Source organism: Erinaceus europaeus, chromosome 12 (genome assembly GCF_950295315.1).
Source record: "Erinaceus europaeus chromosome 12, mEriEur2.1, whole genome shotgun sequence".
Classification (NCBI taxonomy): domain Eukaryota; kingdom Metazoa; phylum Chordata; class Mammalia; order Eulipotyphla; family Erinaceidae; genus Erinaceus; species Erinaceus europaeus.
Genome location: NC_080173.1, coordinates 68,931,509 through 68,952,857, shown reverse-complemented (window position 1 = coordinate 68,952,857; position 21,349 = coordinate 68,931,509). Strand labels below are relative to the sequence as shown.

The 21,349-nt window shown below is 41.0% G+C and overlaps 1 protein-coding gene across 4 annotated transcripts in view; it reads right to left on the bottom strand.

Annotated features, from left to right (window-relative positions):
• Window positions 1-384: 384 nt before the first annotated feature.
• Window positions 385-21,349, bottom strand: part of TADA2A (transcriptional adaptor 2A) — a 64,047-nt gene continuing 43,082 nt past the window's right edge. For 3 of the 4 annotated variants that reach the window (XM_060203915.1, XM_060203916.1, XM_060203917.1), the window contains 7 exons: window positions 17,650-17,693; window positions 16,676-16,786; window positions 12,593-12,664; window positions 10,673-10,805; window positions 9,904-9,947; window positions 6,550-6,623; window positions 385-1,358 (listed from right to left, as the gene is read on the bottom strand). In XM_060203915.1, coding sequence (XP_060059898.1) covers window positions 1,173-1,358; window positions 6,550-6,623; window positions 9,904-9,947; window positions 10,673-10,805; window positions 12,593-12,664; window positions 16,676-16,786; window positions 17,650-17,693 — 664 coding nt within the window. In that variant the 3' untranslated portion in view covers window positions 385-1,172. The remainder of the gene's footprint in view (window positions 1,359-6,549; window positions 6,624-9,903; window positions 9,948-10,672; window positions 10,806-12,592; window positions 12,665-16,675; window positions 16,787-17,649; window positions 17,694-21,349) is intronic. The other variant, XM_060203918.1, reaches the window with a different exon arrangement.

Genomic DNA, 21,349 nt, shown 5'->3' with positions numbered 1-21,349 from the left:
AACCGAAATGGCGTGGCTATGACTGTTAAGTTTGGCTTCTAATTCTGCCAAAAGCTTTGAGGACCAAGTTTCAGATGTGGTGGGGTTACTCACCTCCATACCTAGTGAGTCTCATATATGAAACTGCTTTACTTCTGTTTTAAAAGTAGTATTTATTGAAGGATAGCCTTTCACCATTGAGAAACTAGGGTTCAAGTCTCAATCCAAGCAAACCTGAGGTTAGATGCATCATTTCCATTCTCAGAAGTCTGGTATCCCAGGAAACCCAGGGTAAGAACAGGGTGAGTTCAGGTCACACTTGTTAGCAGACAGTGCAGTCTAATGGGGCGGGCATCTAACGCCCCAAGTGTGCTTTAGTTACATAAATATTTGACAAACCACAAATTAAACAGCAACACATTTTAATCTATTAATTCTAAAAATAACAGAGACATTTTATATCCAGTGCCACCTCCTTCAAAGCCTACTGCAGATTAGACAGCCAGACTGTAAAGTACAAAGCCAGACACTAAAGTTAAAGATGCAGTTTGGAAAGAGATCATTGGGGAAAAATTTCCCTCTACTATGGTCACAAACATAAACTGCTGATTTAAAAAACCCTTACCAAGAAAGAGGAAGTTTCCACATGCTCTTTAAATCGCTGTAATGTTGAAGGCAAAACAATCAGAAACCGAGCCTTCCGAATACAAAGATCTGAGCTGGATTCCTGGGACTAACCACTGTGGTTTAGTTCTATTTCTATCAACACTGTGATGTGAGGTACTATGGTTCTTCTTTTAGTTACAAGAGGTGTTAGAAATGAATGCCTACTCACATTTAATAATAGCTTATCCAGCACATAATTCTGCAGTACAACACCAACAACAGGAGTGTTTTAAAAGCAGGGTTGAGAAGAAAGTAGACATCAATACAGCTGAAGGTTTTCCTTTGTCCTTCCCCTCTTAAAAATCTTTTTTGAGGCCAGAGCACCATTCTAGCATATGCAGTGCCAGGAATTAAATCTAGAGCCTCACACATGCAAGCTCTGTGCTCTATGTTTCAAGCTGCCTTCTGGCTACCTTACCCTCTGTTCACAATGGAATTTCAGCTTAAAAACCTTGCAGAATGCTCAGGCTGCCCATGGTCCCACCATATTCCGAAGTTTTGATGTCTGACTCCAAGTCCATAGGGCCTCAAGCTTTAGTGATGTGTCCTTCTCGGATGAGGAAATCATAGATTTTCCGGGTTTTATTCACATCTATCTTGATGAGTGCTCTTGCCTGTGCAAGTCTCAAGCCTCCTTGCTTGTTACATTCATTCAATAGAGCAGACTTGTATTCTAAATAGGCTCCTGGGACCAACCTCACCATCTGACAAAGCTGTAAGACATGACAAATTTTAAGAAACATTAACACCTGTCATTCTCTTAATTTAACACAACAGGTATTGTCAAAATACAGTTTTTTTAAAAAAAATTATTTATTTTCCCTTTTGTTGCCCTTGTTGTCTTTTTATTGTTGTTGTAGTTATTATTGTTGTTGTTACTGATGTCATTGTTGTTGGATAGGACAGAGAGAAATGGAGAGAGGAGGGGAAGACAGAGAGGGGGAGAGAAAGACAGACACCTGCAGACCTGCTTCACTGCCTGTGAATCGAATCCCCTGCAGGTGGGGAGCCGGGGGCTAGAACCAGGATCCTTAAGACGATCCTTGCGCTTTGTGCCATATGCACTTAACCCGCTGAGCTACTGCCCAACTCCCAAAATACAGTTTTGTAAAACAAATTTTTTTGTTATCTTTATTTATCTATTGGATAGACACAGCCAGAAATCAAGAGGGAAGGGGGTGATAGAGAGGGATAGAGACAGAGAGACACTTGCAGCCCTGGTTCACCACTTGTAAAGCTTTCCCCATGCAGGTGAGGACTGGGGGCTCGAACTCAGGTCCTTGAGTACTGTAATGTGTGCGCTTAACCAGGTGCACCACCACCCGGCCCTCAAAATACAGTTTTTTAAAAAAAATATTTTTTTATTTTCCCTTTTGTTGCCCTTGTTGCTTTTATTGTAGTTATTATTGTTGTTGTTATTGATGTCGTCGTTGTTAGATAGGACAGAGAGAAATGGAGTGAGATGGGGAAGACAGAGTGGGGGAAAAAAGACAGACACCTGCAGACCTGCTTCACCGCTTGTGAAGCAACTCCCCTGCAGGTGGGGAGCCGGGGGCACGAACCGGGATTCTTATTCTGGTCCTTGCACTTCGCGCCATGTGAGCTTAACCTGCTGTGCTACCGCCTGACTCCCAAGATACAGTTTTTTAAACAAAATATTTATTTATTCCTTTTTGTTGTCCTTGTTGTTTTATTGTTGTTGTTATTAATGTCCTTGTTGGATAAGACAGAGAGAAATGGAGAAAGAAGGGGAGGAGGAGAGAAAGACAGACACCTGCAGACCTGCTTCACCGCCTGTGAATTGACTCCTCTGCAGGTGGGAAGCCAGGGGTTCGAACCAGGTTCCTTACACGGTCCTTGCACTCTGTGCCACGTAGGTTTAACCTACTGCGCTACTGCCCAACTCCCCAAAATACAGTTTTAAAGTGGCATCAACCTCCAGCTATTTATAGGAGTTACGGCGTGGTTGGACTACATTCCATTAGTATCTCCTTTGGAGGCAATACTCCCTAACGACAGACATTTGGGAAGAGAAAGCCAGGGTATGATGCTGGAAGAGCTGTCAGCACATGTCGCCCAGGTTTGTCAGTGACTACAAATTATGTGTCCTGAGGGTTAGCCTGTGTAGGGGACTAGCACATTCCAATATGGCCAGTCAAGGGAGTCACAGGACATAGCAAGGGCGGGAGCCCAAGTATGTGGATTCCCAAGTGTGAATCACATTTTTACTATCAGCATAATGTTGTAGTCTCTGTTTTTGTGACTTGCACTTCCTACTTTGAAGGAAAAGGAGATCTCTCTCTCTCTCTCTTTTTAAATATTTTTATTTATCTATTATTGTATAGAGACAGAGAGGAAATGAGAGGGAGAGGGGAAAGGGAGAGAGACAGAGAGACATCTGTAGCCCTGCTTCACCACTTCTGAAGCTTTCCCCTGCAGGTGGGGACCAGGCGCTTGAACCTGGGTCCTTGTGCAATGTGTGCGCTTAACCAGGTATGCCACTGCCTGGCCCCTAGATATAAGATCTTATGAAGAGGCCGCATCTGCTGCTAAAAATCTAGAAGTTGGCTCAACTCAATTCACCTGCCATTATACAGCAATGAAAAATTGGAATCACCAGCTTGTCGGGGAAGAACAACAACAAAAAAGCTTGGGGAGTCGAGCGGTAGCGCAGTGGGTTAAGCACAGGCGGTGCGAAGCACAAGGGCCGGCATAAGGATCCTGGTTCAAGCCCCCGGCTCCCCACCTGCAGGGGAGTCGCTTCACAGGCGATGAAGCAGATCTGCAAGTGTCTGTCTTTCTCTCCCCCTATCTTCCCCTCCTCTCTCTATTTCTCTCTGTCCTATCTAATAACAACGACATTAATAACAATAATAATAACGACTACAACAATAAACAACAAGGGCAACAAAAGGGAAAATAAATAATTATAATAAAAAAAAAGGCTTGAAACACTGGGTCATGCCACACTTGAATTGAAATGGCCTGTAACGTTCGTTAGCAATAATTAGATATACACTATGTTTATTGAACTAACCTGTTATTGGTGGATTAGTGAGTCTAGCACATTGCTCACATAGCAGAGCATACACTAAGCCCTGAATTACCATTTGGGAGCACCTGCATAGAGAAGCTCCAAAAACAGTGGAGCAGGACTTTGGAGTTTCTCCCTCCCTCTCTGTCTTACCTCCTATTCAAACATAAATAAAGTAAGGTCAGGGAGACAGTATAATGCTTATGCAAAAGACTTTCATGTTTGAGATTATGAGGTCCCAGGTTCAATCCTCAGACCACCACCGGGAGGTAGTGCAGCAGGTTAAAGCACACATGGCGTGAAACCCAAGGACAGAAATACGGATCCCAGAGTTCAAGCTCTGGCTCCCCACATGCAGGGGGGTGGCTTCACAAGTGGTGAAGCAGGTCTGCAGGTGTCTATCTTTCTCTTCTCCTCTCTGTCTTTCCCTCCTCTTGATTTCTCTCTGTCCTATCCAACAACAATAACAATGATAAACAACAAGGACAACAAAAGGGAAAAATTTTAAGTTAAAAAAATATATATTATATTCTTTATCACCTTGCCACCAGTCATTTTTTAAAATATTTATTTATTTCCTTTTTATTGTTGTAGTTATTGATGTTGTTGGATAGGACAGAGAGAAATGCAGAGAGGAGGGGAAGACAGAAAGGGGGAGAGAAAGACACCTGCAGACCTGCTTCACCACTTGTGAAGTGACTCCCCCACAGGTGAGGAGCCAGGGCACAAACTGGGATCCTTACTGTGGTCCTTGCGCTTTGCGCCACCTGTGGTTAACCCACTGTGCTACCGCCCGACTCATTTTTTTATAAAGTACTGTTCAGCTCTGACTTAAGGTGGCACTGGGTGGTTGAAAATGAAAGTCTTTTACATAACCATTATACTACCTTCCCATCCCTCCCCCTTTTTCCCTGTTACCTCCTCTGTCTTTCCCTCTCTTGATTTCTCTCTGTCCTATCAAACAATAACATAGAAAAATGGCCACCAGGAGTAGTGGATTTGTAGTGTAGGCACTGAACCCCAGTGATAACCTTGGAGGCGAAAAGAAAAAAACAAGAGCAAGAAGAAAGGAAGAAAGAAAGGAAGAAAGAAAGAAAGAAAGAAAGAAAGAAAGAAAGAAAGAGGGAAGGAAAGGGAAGGAAAGGAAAGGGAAGGAGAGGAGAAGACTGGTAAACTTACAGCACTACTTTACCACTCATGAAGCCATCCTCTGTAGATGGGGATAGGGGCTTGAACCCAGGTCCTTGTGCATTGTAAAACATGTTTTTATTTAGGTGGGCCACTGGCTGGCCCTTTTTAATTAAATTTTATAAATAGCCCAAAGCAACATAAAGACATAGTTGATGATTATAATGGAGAAGAAAAGCAGGTCACAGCATTTTCAAATAAAACTGAATGTGTGACTATGTATGATGATAAAATGCTTCCCTTACTACCTGTAAGCATGCTAGGAGAAAATGTTTGAAGTGCAGGTTATATTATTGGAATAAGTGTAGAACTTCTGAAAGTAATCATTTTATTTTATTTATTTATTTTTAATCAGAGCACTGTTCAGCTCTGGTTTATGGTGGTGCAGGGGATTGTATCTGTGGGACTTTGGAGCCTCAGGCATGACAGTCGCTTTGCATGACCATTATGTTCTCTACACCTGCCTGAATAACTCTTTTTATAAGCAAGTTATTTATAGTAATAAAAATGATTTCTGGGTCACCAAAATAGTTAACTTGGATAGTGTGCTATTTTTCACCATGTGTATGACTTAGGTTTGAGACTGACTCCCAAAACACTGAAGGAAGCTTCCACGTTGTGGGGCCTCTCTCTCTCTTTCATCTCTACCTGAAAATGTCAGCCCAGAGGGGCCAGGTGGTTATGCACCTGGCTGAGTGCACACACTACAGTACACAAGGGCCCGGGTTCAAGTCTCTGGCCCCCACCTGCAGGGGGAAAGCTTTGCAAGTTGTGAAGCAGGGCTGCAGGTGTCTCTCTGTCTCTCTCGCTCTCTTATCAACCTCTTGATTTCTGGCTGTTTCTATAAAACAAAATAAAGATAACAAAACAAACAAGCAAACAAACAAAAAGTCAGCCCAGAGTGGCAAACTTCTGGAAATGACAACTGTTTCCCATTTATATAGAGCGCTAATACAATATATGGAACATAGTAAAAGCTCAGTAAGTAATTGGATTATGTGTTGTATGTTTTCTCAAAATATAACTGGTGGGAGTCAGGCGGTAGGGCAGCGGGTTAAGCACACATGGAGCAAAGCACAAGGACTGGCTTAAGGATCCTGGTTTGAGCCCCCGGCTCCCCACCTTCAGGGGAGTCGCTTCACAGGCGGTGAAGCAGGTCTGCAGTTGTCTTTCTCTCCCCCCACTGTCTTCCCCTCCTCTCTCCATTTTTCTCTGTCCTATCCAACAACAATGACATCAACAACAACAATAATAACTAAAACAAAGAAAAACAAGGGCAACAAAAAGGAATCAATAAATAAATATAAAAAAAAAAAAAGATGTGGTCCGGGAGGTGGCACAATGGATAAAGCATCGGCCTCTCAAGCATGAGGTCCTGAGTTCAATCCCCGGCAGCACATGTACCAGAGTGATATCTGGTTCTTTCTCTCTCTCCTCCTATATTTCTCATTAATAAAAAAAAAAAATCTTTAAAAAGAAAAAAAAAAAGATAACTGGTGGCAAAGTGAAAAAGAATGTAGTATTTCTAAGCCTGCTGAGGTGAGTTATTTATTTATTTATTTACTTATTTTTTATAAAGTACTGCTCAGCTCTGACTTATGGTGGCACTGGGAACTGAACATGAAAGTCTTCTGCATAACCATCATGCTACCTCCCCAGCCCTCTCCTTTTTTTCCTGTTACCTCCTTTTCTTTTTCATTCAGCTTCTCTGTTCCAGGGAGGCCAGTGAGGTTTAAAGGTGGTGCACTTCGTCGACCTACAGATACAGACAGAAAAAGAGGCATATTATTTCACAGGAGTGACAAGTTCTCAGATAAAAGTGTACAACAGATTTTTCACTAAAGCAAAGGACTCTGGTCAGGAGTGGGAGGGAGGATAGGAAGAAAACAGGGGGCCCTGTTACTTAATGAAATTGTATGCAGATGTCAATGATTGCACTATGAAGCATTAACCCCCTTAATTAAAACACACACACACACACACACACACACACACACACACACACACACTATAACCAAGTTCACTGGAGTCAGGCTATGTAGGTATAAGATCACTGGGGTGGGGGTATAGCATAATGGTTATGCAAAGAGACTTTCATGCCTGAGGTTCTCAAATCCCAGGTTCAATCCCCCAAACTGCCGTAAGCCAGAGCTGAACAGTACTCTAGTTTAAAAAAAAAAAAAAAAGGTATACGATCACTATATTCAGTTGTAGGAAATCTCCATTACTTGGGACAGCCCAATGTTCACTTGAAAATTCACATGCCCTTTGGTCTGCTAATCTGCATGTATTTTAATGTCAAGTACAACAACTTACCATAGTAACTTATTTCTTCCTAGTACACTATAAACAGCACTTACTTCTTCCTAGCCAGGTAGGGAATTCTAAAATCTAAACTCCAGATGTTACTCAGTTAAGAAAGGTCTGTCTACCTTGACAGCTGACGAATGGAAACAACTCTGCAGGAGAGACATTTCCTAACCCTCAGCACTCTGCCAGAAGTACATGGCAAACATGGCAATTACCCATGTACCATGTGCCTTCAAAGGCAGACTGTTGAGTTAGCAAAAGGGCCTTTTTATTTATTCTATGAGGGAATATCTGATCCTTCCAAAACAACCCTGTTTACCTGAAAGGTCTGCACACACAGTGAACCATTCTATGTCAAGGTACACGCTGAGGTGAACTCACACACCCGGTCAAGAAACCCAAGATGAGGTCACTACATAGGATGGGAGATTTTGTTATTATTATTTTTAAAGTATATTTAGGATAAGTGTTTGAGTGGGAATGAGTGGACTGAGTTAAGCAGGAGAGCATAAAACAATATATTAAATTTTATATGGGTCACCCCTTAGACAGCGGAGAAGAAAAAGAGAGGGACTGTCATACATAGGCTACTACTATGGATGAAAAACAGGCCATTCTGTAAAATCAACAAGTGGGACAAGGGTTTCTCCATAACCAATAGGACTAATTATATGGAATGCTAAAAAAAGAGGAGGCTACAGTCAAATGACTACCTCACTAAGGTAGCGAGAGGCCAGTCAATCAGTGACCCAGCTTGCTACTTTCCACTGCCCGAGCAACACTCAGAGCACAAAGAGGAGCAGGAGATCTCCCCAACCTACATTAAGGAGGCAAAGAAGACTAATACCAGCTAGGAAACAACAAAGAATAGGTGATTACAGATGGTTCCAAAACCACAAATGCCAAAATTGCAATCATTTGGTTTATTTTTTAAATTTACTGATTTACTTGTTTTTTTCTTTCCTCCAGGGTTATTGCTGGGCTCGGTGCCTGCACCATGAATCCACCGCTCCTGGAGGCCATTGTTTCCCCCTTTTGTTGCCCTTGTTGTTGTAGCCTCGTTGTGGTTATTATTATTGCCATTGTTGATGTTGTTCATTGTTGGATAGGACAGAGAGAAATGGAGAGAGGGAGGGGAAGACAGAGAGGGGGAGAGAAAGATAGACACCTGCAGACCTGCTTCACCGCCTGTGAAGCGACTCCCCTGCAGGTGGGGAGCCAGGGGCTCGAACCGGGATCCTTATGCCGGTCCTTGTGCTTTGCACCACATGCGCTTAACCCATTGCATCACCACCCGACCCCTGCTGATTTACTTTTGAGAAGGAGAGAAAGAGAACATGAATGCACAAGACACTTTTTATCTCTGGAATATAGTGATGCTGGGAACTGAACCTGGAAATACTGGGGCCTCAAGCATCTGATGCATTATCTGGCCCAGTTTATGCATTTTTGTAAGTCAAGGGTAAGTTTTTTGTATTACTATGTTAGTTTGGGAGAAGTAGAAAAAAAAAACTTCAATATAAAACTTAGACTCTGGGGCTGAGCAGACAGGATAATAGTTATGCAGACTTTCATGCCTAAGACTCAGAGGCTCCATGTTTAATCCCCAGCACCATCAGAGGTCAAAGCTAAACAGTGTTCTGAATGAATAAGGGAGTCTGGCAGTAGTGCAGTGGGTTAAGTGCAGGTGGCACAAATCGGAAGGACTGGTATAAGAATCCTGGTTCGAGCCCCCAGCTCCCCACCTGCAGGGGAGTCACTTCACAAGCGGTGAAGCAGGTTAGCGGGTATCTGTGTCTTTCTCTCCCCAACTTCCCCTCTCTCCATTTTTCTCTGTCCTATCCAACAACAGCAATAATAACTACAACAATAAAAAACAAGGGCAACAAAAAAAGGGACTCAATATTTATTTATTTATTTATTTATTCCCTTTTGTTGTCCTTGTTGTTTTATTGTTGTTGTTGGATAGGACAGAGAGAAATGGAGAGAGGAGGGGAGACAGAGAGGGGAAGAGAAAGACACCTGTAGAACTGCTTCACTGCTTGTGAATTGACCCCCCTGCAGGTGGGGAGCCAGGGGCTCGGACCAGGATCCTTACACCAGTCCTTGCACTTTGTGCCACCTGCACTTAACCCACTACACTACCGCCCAACTCCCAAAATATATGTATTTTAAAAAATGTAGATTTATCTGTCCTGGCTATTTTCTGACAGATTCCCTTCTTTATGTGTAAAAAATAATTACTTGATACTACAACCAAACTAAAGAAATCTGGGAGGCAGGAGGGTGGGCAGAAGTCTTTTAGGTCCTGGTGCATGATGGTGGAGGAGGACCCAGGCAGGAGGTGAGAATGTTTTGCAGAAAATTGAGAAATTTTATTTTAATTTTTTAAAGATTTTATGTATTTATTAATGAGAAAGATATGAAGAAAAAGAAAGAACCCGACATCACTCTGGTACATGTGCTGCTGGGGACTGAACTTGGGACCTCATGCTTGAGAGTACAATGCTTTATCCACTGTGTCATCTCCTGGACCACTTGTTTTTTTTATTATCTTTATTTATTGCATAAAGACAGCCAGAAATTGGGAGACAGAGAGGAAGAAAGACAGAAGACACCTGCAGAACTATTTCACCACTTGCAAAACTTTCCTCCCGCAGGTGGGTACCAGGGGCTCAAACCTGGGTTCTTAAATCAAACTTTGCTCTAGGCTGAAAAATAATTACCTGAATTTGAAGTCATTGGAATGGAAGGACTCAGGCCGGAATCACTACAATAGTAACAACAACAACAACAAATGAATTTAAACTTTAAACTACAGAATATAGTTACCAAAAGCCTACATGGGAATGGTTTGTACTTATAAGGCTGGTTATTTGGGAGAGATAAGCTCTTTCTAGAAGACATCCACTATAAAGCCAGGAAAGTACATCTGGTCCAGGGAGGGGGGTGGGTGGGGTGGATAGCAATCACTTGGATTTGTATAAGAAGTGTTCTTCTCTGGAACACCACAATAACTTTTCACGGGGAAGGAATATAGAAACCATGCCAGTATTTTAGATGAAAGAGGGAAGCCTGGACAGAAGGCAGAAGGCAATCGGCCTTCTAATGTTTTAAAAGATCAAAGTACAAAGTAGGACTCTACTACAGTTCTCAAAATAGTATAGGGGCTAGCAGAAATGGCTTACTTGGATCCCGTGCCTGCCTTGCCATGTACAGTACCCAGGTTCAAGTTTGGCCCCCACATTGAAGGAAGCATTGATGTGTTCTCTTTCATGCTCTCTGACTCTATTTAAACAAATATTAAAAAATAAATAAGCTGTCAGTATCACACTGTTTCTGAGAAAGACTACTAAAATTTTCTGAATTCTCTTAGGTGCCCAGTTATTACTCTGCCCTCTAGGGTAGGGTGCCTGTGGATTTGACTAAATACTTGCAAAGGCCAAACCATGTAAGAGGTTGAAGTTGCTCAATCACCCTTGACTAAATACCTACATGTCAGCTTGCCGTCGAAGCCACTGCTGGCAAGCACTACTGTCCTGGATATACTGGAGAACTTCAGAGAGCATGGTGCGTTTAAGGCGCTCCTCCTCGCGAGTCTTCTTGAGGTGATCGTAGGTTCTGGCACCTGAAGGTATAAAACAACAACAATTGTACCATCACTGAAATGACTGAAGCATAACTCACTGAAGGATTTCCTAAGAGTGCACTGTTGGGGTTGTGGGGAGGCTTCCCTTATAAAAACTATGTTTATGATTATTTTTCTAAATTAAAAAAAATATTTGTGGGAGTCGGGAGGTAGCACCGCGGGTTAAGTGCACGTAGCGCAAGGTGCAAGGACCAGCATAAGGAACCCGGTTCAAGCCCCCGGCTCCCCACCTGCACAGGAGTCACTTCACAAGCAGTGAAGCAGGTCTACAGGTGTCTCTCTTTCTCTCCTCCTGTCTTCCCCTCCTTTTTCCATTTCTCTCTGTCTTATCCAACAACAACAAACATCAATAACAACAATAATAATTACAATAATAAAACAAGGGCAACAAAAGGGAATAAATATTTTTAAAAATGCTATTTATAGGATAGAGAAGCTGAAAAAGAAGGGGGAAATAGAGAGACACCTTCAGACCTGCTTCACATCTCCTGAAGCTTCCTCCCTGCAAGTGGGGACCAGAAGCTTGAACTTGGATCTTTGCAAATATCAACATGTATCAGGTGCCACTACCTGGCCCCTTTTATCATTATTTTTTCCCAAAAACAAAGGAAATTTTCCCTAGATTGCAACTCCTCCCTTGAAAAGACAGTGAAAATATTTTATTTATTTTCTACCTTTAAGAAATTGGGGTTGGGGGCCAGGTGGTTGTGCAATGGGTTAAGCGCACATGGCTTAAGGACAGGCAGAAGGATCTGGGTTCAAGCCCCCAGTTCCCCACCTGCAAGGGGTTGATTCATGGGTGGTGAAGCAGGTTTGCAAGTGTCTATCTCTCCCGCTCTCTGTCTTCCTCTCCTCTCTGTCATATCCAACAACAACACAACAATAACAACAAGGGTAACAAAAATGGAGAATGTGGCCTCCAGGAGCAGTGGATATGTAGTGTAGGCACCAGCCCCAGCAATAACCTGGAGGCAAAAAAAAATGGGGGTGGGGTCATAAAGAGGTGGTCACCAAGAGATGGCATAGTATTTGAGGTATTAGACACTCTAGTATTGCCTGTGCCAAAGTGATATTCTGGTATTCTCTTTCTCCTATTAAGAAATAAATAAATACAAAGACCTGCAAAATGAGTAAGAAATGAATACAAAGACCTGCAAAATACTTTATTTGGAGAGCACAGTGCTTTGCCATATGTGCAACCCTGGTTTGAGTCCTGTCCCCACTGCACTGCAGGATGTTTAAGGTTGTGGTGGTGTTCACTCTATTTCTGCTTCTGTCTCTGTCTTTATCTTAAAGAAAAAGGCAGGGTTGAAAAAAAGAAGGGAAAAGTGAAAAGGGAAAGTAAGGAAAAGATGAAGAAAAGCAAAAAGAAATTGGGGTGAGTGTTATGGGAGGCAGTATAGGGGCAGTATAGGGGGTGAAATGTTGGGCTCTCAAATTTGAGGTCCCAAGTTTGCTATCTGTCACTATGTGTGCTAAAATGATGTTCTGTTTTTTTTTTCTCTCTTTTTCACTAATAAATAAATCTTAAAAACAAACAAACAAACAAAAAAACTGGAGGCTGGGCAATAGCTCAGTGGGTTAAATGCACATGGTGTAAAGTGCAAGGACTGGTATTTATAAGGATTAGATAAATGAAACTATCTTGTAAACATCAAAAAGTTGTCGTGAAAGAGAAAAGCTTAAAGACAAACAAAACCGTAGAGGCCTCTTCTATGTGTTCAGAAGACACCCTCCAAATCAGTATGCAGCCCAAGTATACTTACTACAAAAATTGGTAATGCCTGCTGTTCTGTATTCCTGGAGCCTCTTGATTTCCCTCCGGAGTTCAAATTCTACTGTTTTCCACAAAACAAAAACAAAAACAAACAAACAAACAACAAAAAAAGAAAAACAAAACCAACATGCATCAATACTTTTTTGCTATTGTTTTCAGAAATTGTTCTATATAGGACACTGGGCAATTAATAAGGGAGTGTCTCATTAGAAATTTGACTCAAGTGCTGAGAAAGGCCTACTCTCGCTGTCTTCTAGCTCCTTAATCTATCTAGACAAACCAGTTGGAACTATCTCTTAGAAAAATTAAACTGAAATGGATCTATTCATTTGTCTATAGAAGTAGCAAATATAAGCTTTAAACAATCACATTCCTCTGTTTATCACCTGTTAAAAGTTTTATCCACATAACCAAATGCTTTTAAGAAACCTGTATCTGATGTTACTTGATGGGGTTCCTTTGGAAGAAGATATACTTCAGTCTTTCAAGTCTAAAATTGTGTTAGTGACCCACTAACCTGTACAACTTAATGCTGAATGACTTCTTTGGGCCTCAGTATTTCTCTTCAGAATTTATTATCTGAGGTAAAATATATGTTACGCAAAGAAAACAGAAGTGTTGATTTAGATTTAGGGTACTACTATACTATGGCCTCTAAAATTTTTCTATTTCAACTTTTTAGCCTCAGCTTTTGAAAAATCTCTTGATGCATGATGTAATATTCTTTTTTCTTTACCATTTTATTGAGGACGTGCTGATTTGTCAGAGGGGTACATTTTCACTAACTTCCCAACCCCTTTCTACTCAACTCTCTCCTCCCCTTTTTTTGTGTCCTTGAATCTATTGAAATAGACTATAGTTTATTAACTGTTTTATTAACACAGTTTACTAACATGTATTTTCCCTTGTTTTACTTATTAAGAGCCATCTTTGAATGAGATCATCTGGTATTCATCTTTCACTTAACATGATTCCCTCCACTTCCATCCATGTTATAGTGAAAGAAAAAATTTCATTGTTAAGGGGGCTGAGCGGTGGCACAGTGGCTTAAGTCCACCTGGTGCGAAGACATAGGGTGCCCAAGAGCGAGGCAGTGTGCATAACCACTATCCTAGCTACCCATCCCTTCTAGGGAGTTTATTTATAGCTTTTCTCTTATAGAAATGAAAGAGCATTATGAATTCTATAATCCAGACTTCTGACTCTGGTGAACAAAGATCAGGTTGCACTGCTTGGGTCATTATGTGATAGACCATCCAATTTGAGTGATTTGAACAGGATGAAGGAACAGCCTGGAATCCACAGGGTGGAGTGACATATAACTTGGGATGCCACAAACTGGGACAGGAAATAAAAGATCAGTCACCTAGCATAAACCACACTAAGAATGTAGCCAAACAGTGTCTGGTGAAGCCAACCAACAGATAAATGCCGCCTGCAATGTCATGAAAGAAATACTTGCATGATGAGAACAGGATAGGAGCCTTACTAAAGTGTCTTCTCAGCACTAAACTTGGGGTTGAAGTATACTCACCTCATGACAGCAGGTACAAACTAAACCACAAAGATCAGACTAAAAAAACAAAACAAATTGTAACTGGGGAGAGCTCTCTGAGAGAGAAATGATGTCCTCTTTTTAAAAAAAATTTTATTTATTTTCCCTTTTGCTGCCCTTGTTGTCTTTTTATTGTTGTTGTAGTTATTATTGTTGTTGTTATTGATGTCATCATTGTTAGCTAGACACCTGCAGACCTGCTTCACTGCCTGTGAAGCGACTCTCCTGCAGGTGGGGAGCTGGGGGCTCAAACCGGGATCTTTACTCAGGTCCTTGCGCTTTGCGCCACATTTGCTTAACCCGCTGCCTCTCTTCTTTTTTAATACATATATGCCTATAATAAAAGTGGGAGAAATTACTAAGCTACTGTTTGTATCTGAGAAAAAGAAATTTATCGACATGGCTCAATGGGTAAAGTGTATGTCTAACATGGGGCCATGATTTAATTTCCTGACATCACATTAAAAAAAAAACTGCATAGGCTTAATGGCAAGCAGGGATGTGGTTCAATAGGTGGTGCCTATGCTTTGCAGATCTGAGGCCCCCAACTCAATCTTGAGCACCACATATGGCCAGGCAAGACTCTGGTCTCCTTCTCTCATAAAATAAAGAAATCTTTCTTTTTTTAAAATAGAATTTCCTTGCAACCAGGGAGGTGATTTTATGACTGAAGCATAGGATTTCCATGCATGAGGCTCAGAGTTTGAACCCTGACACTGCATATCCTGGAGCTACACTCTGGTCTGCCTTTTATAAAATAAGCAAATACATCTTTTTAAATGAATGAATAACTGAAGTTCAAGTCTTATAACTGCACAGATGAGAGAGACCACTCTACCATTTGTGATGTTTTCTTCCTTCTTTCCTTCCTTCCTTATTTTTATTCTGTGCCAGGGATTGAACACAGAGCCTCACAAATGTTAAGTATGTGCTCTATTGCGGAGCCACCTCCTAATTCCGCAATTTCAATTTGTTTTGTTGTGTTCAGTACTTCAGTGTTCTGGGTTAACTTTTTCAGATAAAGACAAAGAAAGAAAACATAGCACTGAGGCTTCTTCCAATGCAATGGGGGCTGGGCTCCAACCTAAGTGGCACACATGGCAAAACAATACACTGACCAGGTGAGTTATTTAAGAGCTGAACATCAATTTAACAGGGGCGGGGGGGGGAGGTACAGGTGGCGAATGTGAGCAAAGCACCACTTTACCATCTCTGGTGTTCTCGTGTGGCATTAGGAATCAAAGCTAGAGCTGCATTCATACAGGACAGGCACTTATCACTAAGCCACCTCTTAATTCACACATAACTTCATTTTGCTTTTTCTTTGTAGAGCTGGGTTCTCAGACATGCATGATTTCACTGCTCCTGGGATGACATTTTTTGCATTCAAATAGATACCACAGCACCAGAGCTTGCATGTGATGCTGGGGCTTGAACCTGGACTATGCCCAACTTCAATTTTTTTTTTCAGTCACAGGAAGTCATCACATACTTTAGAATTAAACTTAATTTTTTAATAGTGAAAAAAAAATCAAAAGTAACTGGGGAGAGCTCTCCAAGAGAGAAATGTAATTAACTTTTCTTTTTTTACATATATATTTGAAAATGCCCATAAAAGAGAGTGGGGAGGGAGTCGGGCGGTAGCGCAACGGGTTAAGCGCAGGTGGCGCAAAGCGAAGGACCGGCATAAGGATCCAGGTTCCAGCCCCGGGCTCCCCACCTGCAGGGGAGTCACTTCACAGGCGGTGAAGCAGGTCTGCAGGTGTCTGTCTTTCTCTGCCCTTCTCTGTTTTCCACTCCTCTCTCCATTTCTCTCTGTCCTATCCAAGAAGGACGGCATCAATAACAACAACAATAACTACAATAAGAAAACAACAAGGGTGACAAAAGGGAATAAATAAGTAAATAAAAAAATAACAGTGATGATAAAAAACAAAAAAAAAGAGAGAGTGGGGAAATATTATTAAATTACTGTTTATCTGAGAAAAAGAAATTCACTTTTTGCAGGGATAGATAGCATAATGGTTATACAGAGACCCTCATGCCTGAGGCTCCGAAGTCCTAGGACTTCAATACTCTATATCACCATACTCTATATCAATACTCTATATCACCATAAGCCAGTGCTGAGCAGTGATCTGGTAAAGAAAAATAAGAGTGGTCTGGAAGAAGGTGTTTAGGATAAAACATTATACTCTCAAACATGAGGTCCTGAGTTCAATCACCAGCAGCACATGTACCAGAGTGACATCTGGCTCTTTCTCTTTCTCCTCCTACCTTTCTCATTAATAAACAAAGTATTTAAATAAAAAAAGAATAATAAATAAATAAATTCACTTTTCTCCCTACCCAAAGTTCCAAATTTATCTCATGGTTTTAATAAAAGGGAACAAAGGAAAAAAAAACCTACTTATTTATATTTTATTTACATAAAATACACTAGTATCACTCATATTTATCTATCAGACACTCTCCTGCTCCCTCTCCCTCTCATTCCAGGCTCAAAATACTACCTACATGCATGGCTTTCAATGAACTTGTCATGCTCCACTGGGCCCACAATCCTTGCAAACCTCCTCATTGTTTCATAAAGGTCTTGCACTTCTTTGGGGTATCGCCTTTCCATTACTACAGAGAAAGAAAACATAACCATGTCATGAAGAATGTTAGGGTCCCTCCCAGGTTTTCTGCATCTCTTTTAGAGGAAGAGAAATAGGACATAATTCTTAACCTCACATGACTAGTTTACTCATGACAGGAAGCAAACAGGAAAACTAAGAATGCAAAAAACTAATCATAATGATAACAGCATCACAGTAACTATCACACAGGGATATTGTTATCATTGGAGATAATCTGTACAACTAACCAACCTGGTGACCTTCTATGTCATTGTCTCTTAATCTGTACAGGAAAAGGAACTGTTGGCAATATGGGAAAGAATTAAAGACAAATCCTGAATAAGGGGGGGGGGATCTTATGTAGTGAAAATAAGAGAAGAGACAATAATCCATCTAGATTAGTATATTAGTCTAGAAAAATGTGTATCTCTTGCATGCCACATAAAAAGTCTCCCTACTGGCAGTAGCGCAGCGGGTTAAGTGCAGGTGGCATGAAACACAAGGACCAGCTTAAGGATCCTGGCTTGAGCCCCAGGCTCCCCACCTGCAGGGACGTTGCTTCACAGGCAGTGAAGCAGGTCTGCAGGTGTCTATCTTTCTCTCCCCCTGTCTGTTATCCCCATCTCTCTCCATTTCTCTCTGTCCTATCCAACAATGTTGACAACAGTAGTAACTATAACAACAATAAAACAATAAGGGCAACAAAAGGGAGAAAAAAGAATTAAAAAAGAAAAATCTCCCTACCTACACATCTTCAAGTGAGGGATACATTTCTTTGCTCCCAGTATGGGTAGGTTTGAAATTTAAGTACCACAGCATAATTTACTACTAATACTGGGGGCTGGGGGGAAGAAAACAGCTAATACTTACATTGAAACTTTCGAAGATTGATTAGTCCATGTTCTCTTATAATTCTAGAATAAAAACCCACAAAATGTGTGTATTACAATTACCTACATATTAATAATGTCTACAACATAAAACTTTTATTAGAAATTCTGAAGAGAAATACTGAGGCCCAAAGAAGTCATTCAGCATTAAGTTGTACAAGTTAGTGGGTCACTAACACAATTTTAGACTTGAAAGACTAAAGTATATCTTCTTCTTCTGGGGCACAGTAGACTCTCATCTCAGTAAGTATATACTGAATGAATGAATCAACAAATGCTCACAGATTCTGAACAGCTACTTGAGAGAAATCTGTTAACTGTAAAAGGACACCACGATCACACATTCAACATTCACAACTGTGTGTTCACATAATGCCTTGAATGTATTTGAAAAAGAAAACGCTGTGCATGTTTAATGAAAAGGCATCATGAAACACAGGTTCTAGGGCCAGAGAAATACTGCAGCAGTAGTATAGAGCATTTATTTGCACTTGAGAATTTGCAGGTTCAATACCCAACAATATCAGTAGCCACATTTCAGTGGTGTTCAGGTCAAAACCCAACAACCACTCAACAAACCAAAAACAAACAAACAAACAAAAGCCCACCCAATCATAAGCTCTAGCAGTAATTTCAAAAAGTGAATTAAAAATATTCTCTAGCTCCATTTGTATGTTTCAAACAATAAAGAATTATGTAAACCATCAAGAATTGTATGTCTAGAAACTTCGATATACAGGAGAGGTATTTAAGAAGCTTCTAACAAAGACATCTGGGTGAACTTCTTCAGTATGTCACAGAAGCTACTTTTGAGTGTTAGTAAGCTTTATTTTAGATAATATTCTCTTACCTCAGTAATGCCTCCCAAGCCTGTCTTCTTTTCATTGTTGAGATACCACTGTTTTTAGCTATTAACACTGTGGAAACATGCCCCCCCCCACCCACCCACACACACTGCACAACTTTCTTTGAACAGAAAAAGTTTCTAATAGGGGTCTGCAATATATAAATTCTTTTTTAAAAATATTTTATTTATTTTAATTTTTAGAGAGATGCAGAGACACACACACTGAGAGAAACACCAGAGCACTGCTCAGTTCTGGCTGATGGTGGTGCGAGGGATTGAGCCTGGGACTTTGGAACCTCAGGCAAGAGAGTCTGTTTGCATGACCACTATGCTATCTCCCCCGCCAATCTATAAATTCTTAATTTTAAATGCATGTTTAATTTGACACTAAGTCACTGAAGCTTGTCTCAGTACAGTGAAGGCCAGGCTTGAACCTGTTTTGTTCTCACGACAAAGCAGGCACACCATCAAAATAAGCTATTTTAGTAGTCCATTTTAATCAATATATTCTTTTAAAATTTTTTTAAAAATTTATTATTATCTTTATTTATTGGATAGAGACAGCCAGAAATCAAGAGGGAGGGGGGTGAGAGAGAGGAAGAGATATAGAGAGACACCTGCAGCCCTGCTTCACCACTCGTAAATCTTTCCCCCTGCAGGTGGGGACTGGGGCTCGATCCTGAATCCTTGTGCACTGTAATACATGCGCTCTATCAGGTGCATTCTTTTTTTAAAAAAGATTTTATTTACACCTATGGACATCCAATCTTTGATAAGGGGGCCCAAAGGATTAAATGGAAAAAGGAGGCTCTCTTCAATAAATGGTGCTGGGAAAACTGGGTTGTAACATGCAGAAGAATGAAATTGAACCACTTTATCTCACCAGAAACAAAAATCAACTCCAAATGGATCAAAGACCTAGATGTCAGACCAGAAACAATCAAATACTTAGAGGAAAACATTGGTAAAACAGTTTCCCACCTACACCTCAAGACATCTTTGATGAATCAAACCCAATTGCAAGGAACACTAAAGCAGAAACAAACCAATGGGACTACATTAAATTGAAAAGCTTCTGCACATCCAAAGAAACTATTAAACAAACAAAGAGACCCCTCACAGAATGGGAGAAGATCTTCACATGCCATACATCAGACAAGAAACTAATCACCAAAATATATAAAGAGCTCAGCAAACTTAGCACCAAAAAAGCAAATGACCCCATCCAAAAATGGGCAGAGGATATGAACAAAACATTCACTACAGAGGAGATCCAAAAGGCTAACAAACATATGAAAAACTGCTCTAGGTCACTGATTGTCAGAGAAATGCAAATTAAGACAACACTAAGATACCACCTCACTCCTGTAAGAATGGCATACATCAAAAAGGACAGCAGCAACAAATGCTGGAGAGGTTGTGGGGACAGAGGAACCCTTTTACATTGCTGGTGGGAATGTAAATTGGTCCAGCCTCCATGGAGAGCAGTCTAGAAAACTCTCAGAAGGCTAGACATGGACCTTCCATATGATCCAGTAATTCCTCTCCTGGGGTTATACCCCAAGGACTCTATAACACGCAACCAAAAAGAGGTGTGTACTCCTATGTTCATAGCAGCACAATTCACAATAGCTAAAACCTGGAAGCAACCCAGGTGCCCAACAACAGATGAGTGGCTGAGAAAGCTGTGGTATATATACACAATGGAATACTATGCAGCTATCAAGAACAATGAACCCACCTTCTCTGACCCATCTTGGACAGAGCTAGAAGGAATTATGTTAAGTGAACTAAGTCAGAAAGATAAAGATGAGTATGGGATGATCCCACTCATCAACAGAAGTTGAGTAAGAAGATCTGAAAGCAGGACCTGACCAAATTGTAAGTAGGGCACCAAAGTAAAAACCCTGTGGTGAGGGGTAGACATGCAGCTTCCTGGGCCAGTGGGGGATGGGAGTGGGTGGGAGGGATGGGTCACAGTCTTTTGGTGGTGGGAATGGTGTTTATGTACACTCCTAGTAAAATGTAGTCATATAAATCACTAGTTAATTAATATGAGAGGGGGAAAATTAATTGTATGTCTCGAAGTTTTTCAAAACACAAACTGAATCTTTTCAATATATAGGCTGTGTAATTGATATGCAGACTCTCTCAAAAGCCTAGATCAAGTAGATCAGAAGCAACCAATAGCACAGCTATATACAAGATACTGGGTACTGTACAGTAAACCCTAATAAAAGGACTTTTCAAAGTTAACCCAATTACCAAATAATGTGATGATAACATTAACTATCGATTGTCTTTTTGAACCCTAAGACAGCAGGAACCTCACATCTCCACTATGGAGCCTCTACTTCCCTCAGTCCTGGAACCATTGGATAGGGCCCACTTTCCCGTATGCCTCTCCCAATCCATATCGAATAATATTGCATCTGCCGATCACAACCTAACCAACACAACGATTGCCACCTCAACATGCTTCACTTCAGACTGTGTCCAGAGACTTCACGTGTGGAATGACAACCCTTCAACTTCATTACTCAGGTGAGACCTTTCCTTTCATAGTATACTCTAATTTCATCTCAGGTGGTTCACTTTCTAACAAAGTCCCAAAACCTAGATATAGACCAGTTTCTGTGAGAGAGAGCATATGTTCACACGTACCCGTAAACTACTGCAAAATATATGCCTGAAAGCAGAAGTGCACTAGAGTTTGCAGTGAGTACCCCCCTAACACTTCCTCTCCACTATTCCAAGCTTTGGGTCCATGATTGCTCAACAATTTGTTTGGCTTTGTATGTTAACTCTCTTTTCAATCACCAGGTTCCAGATG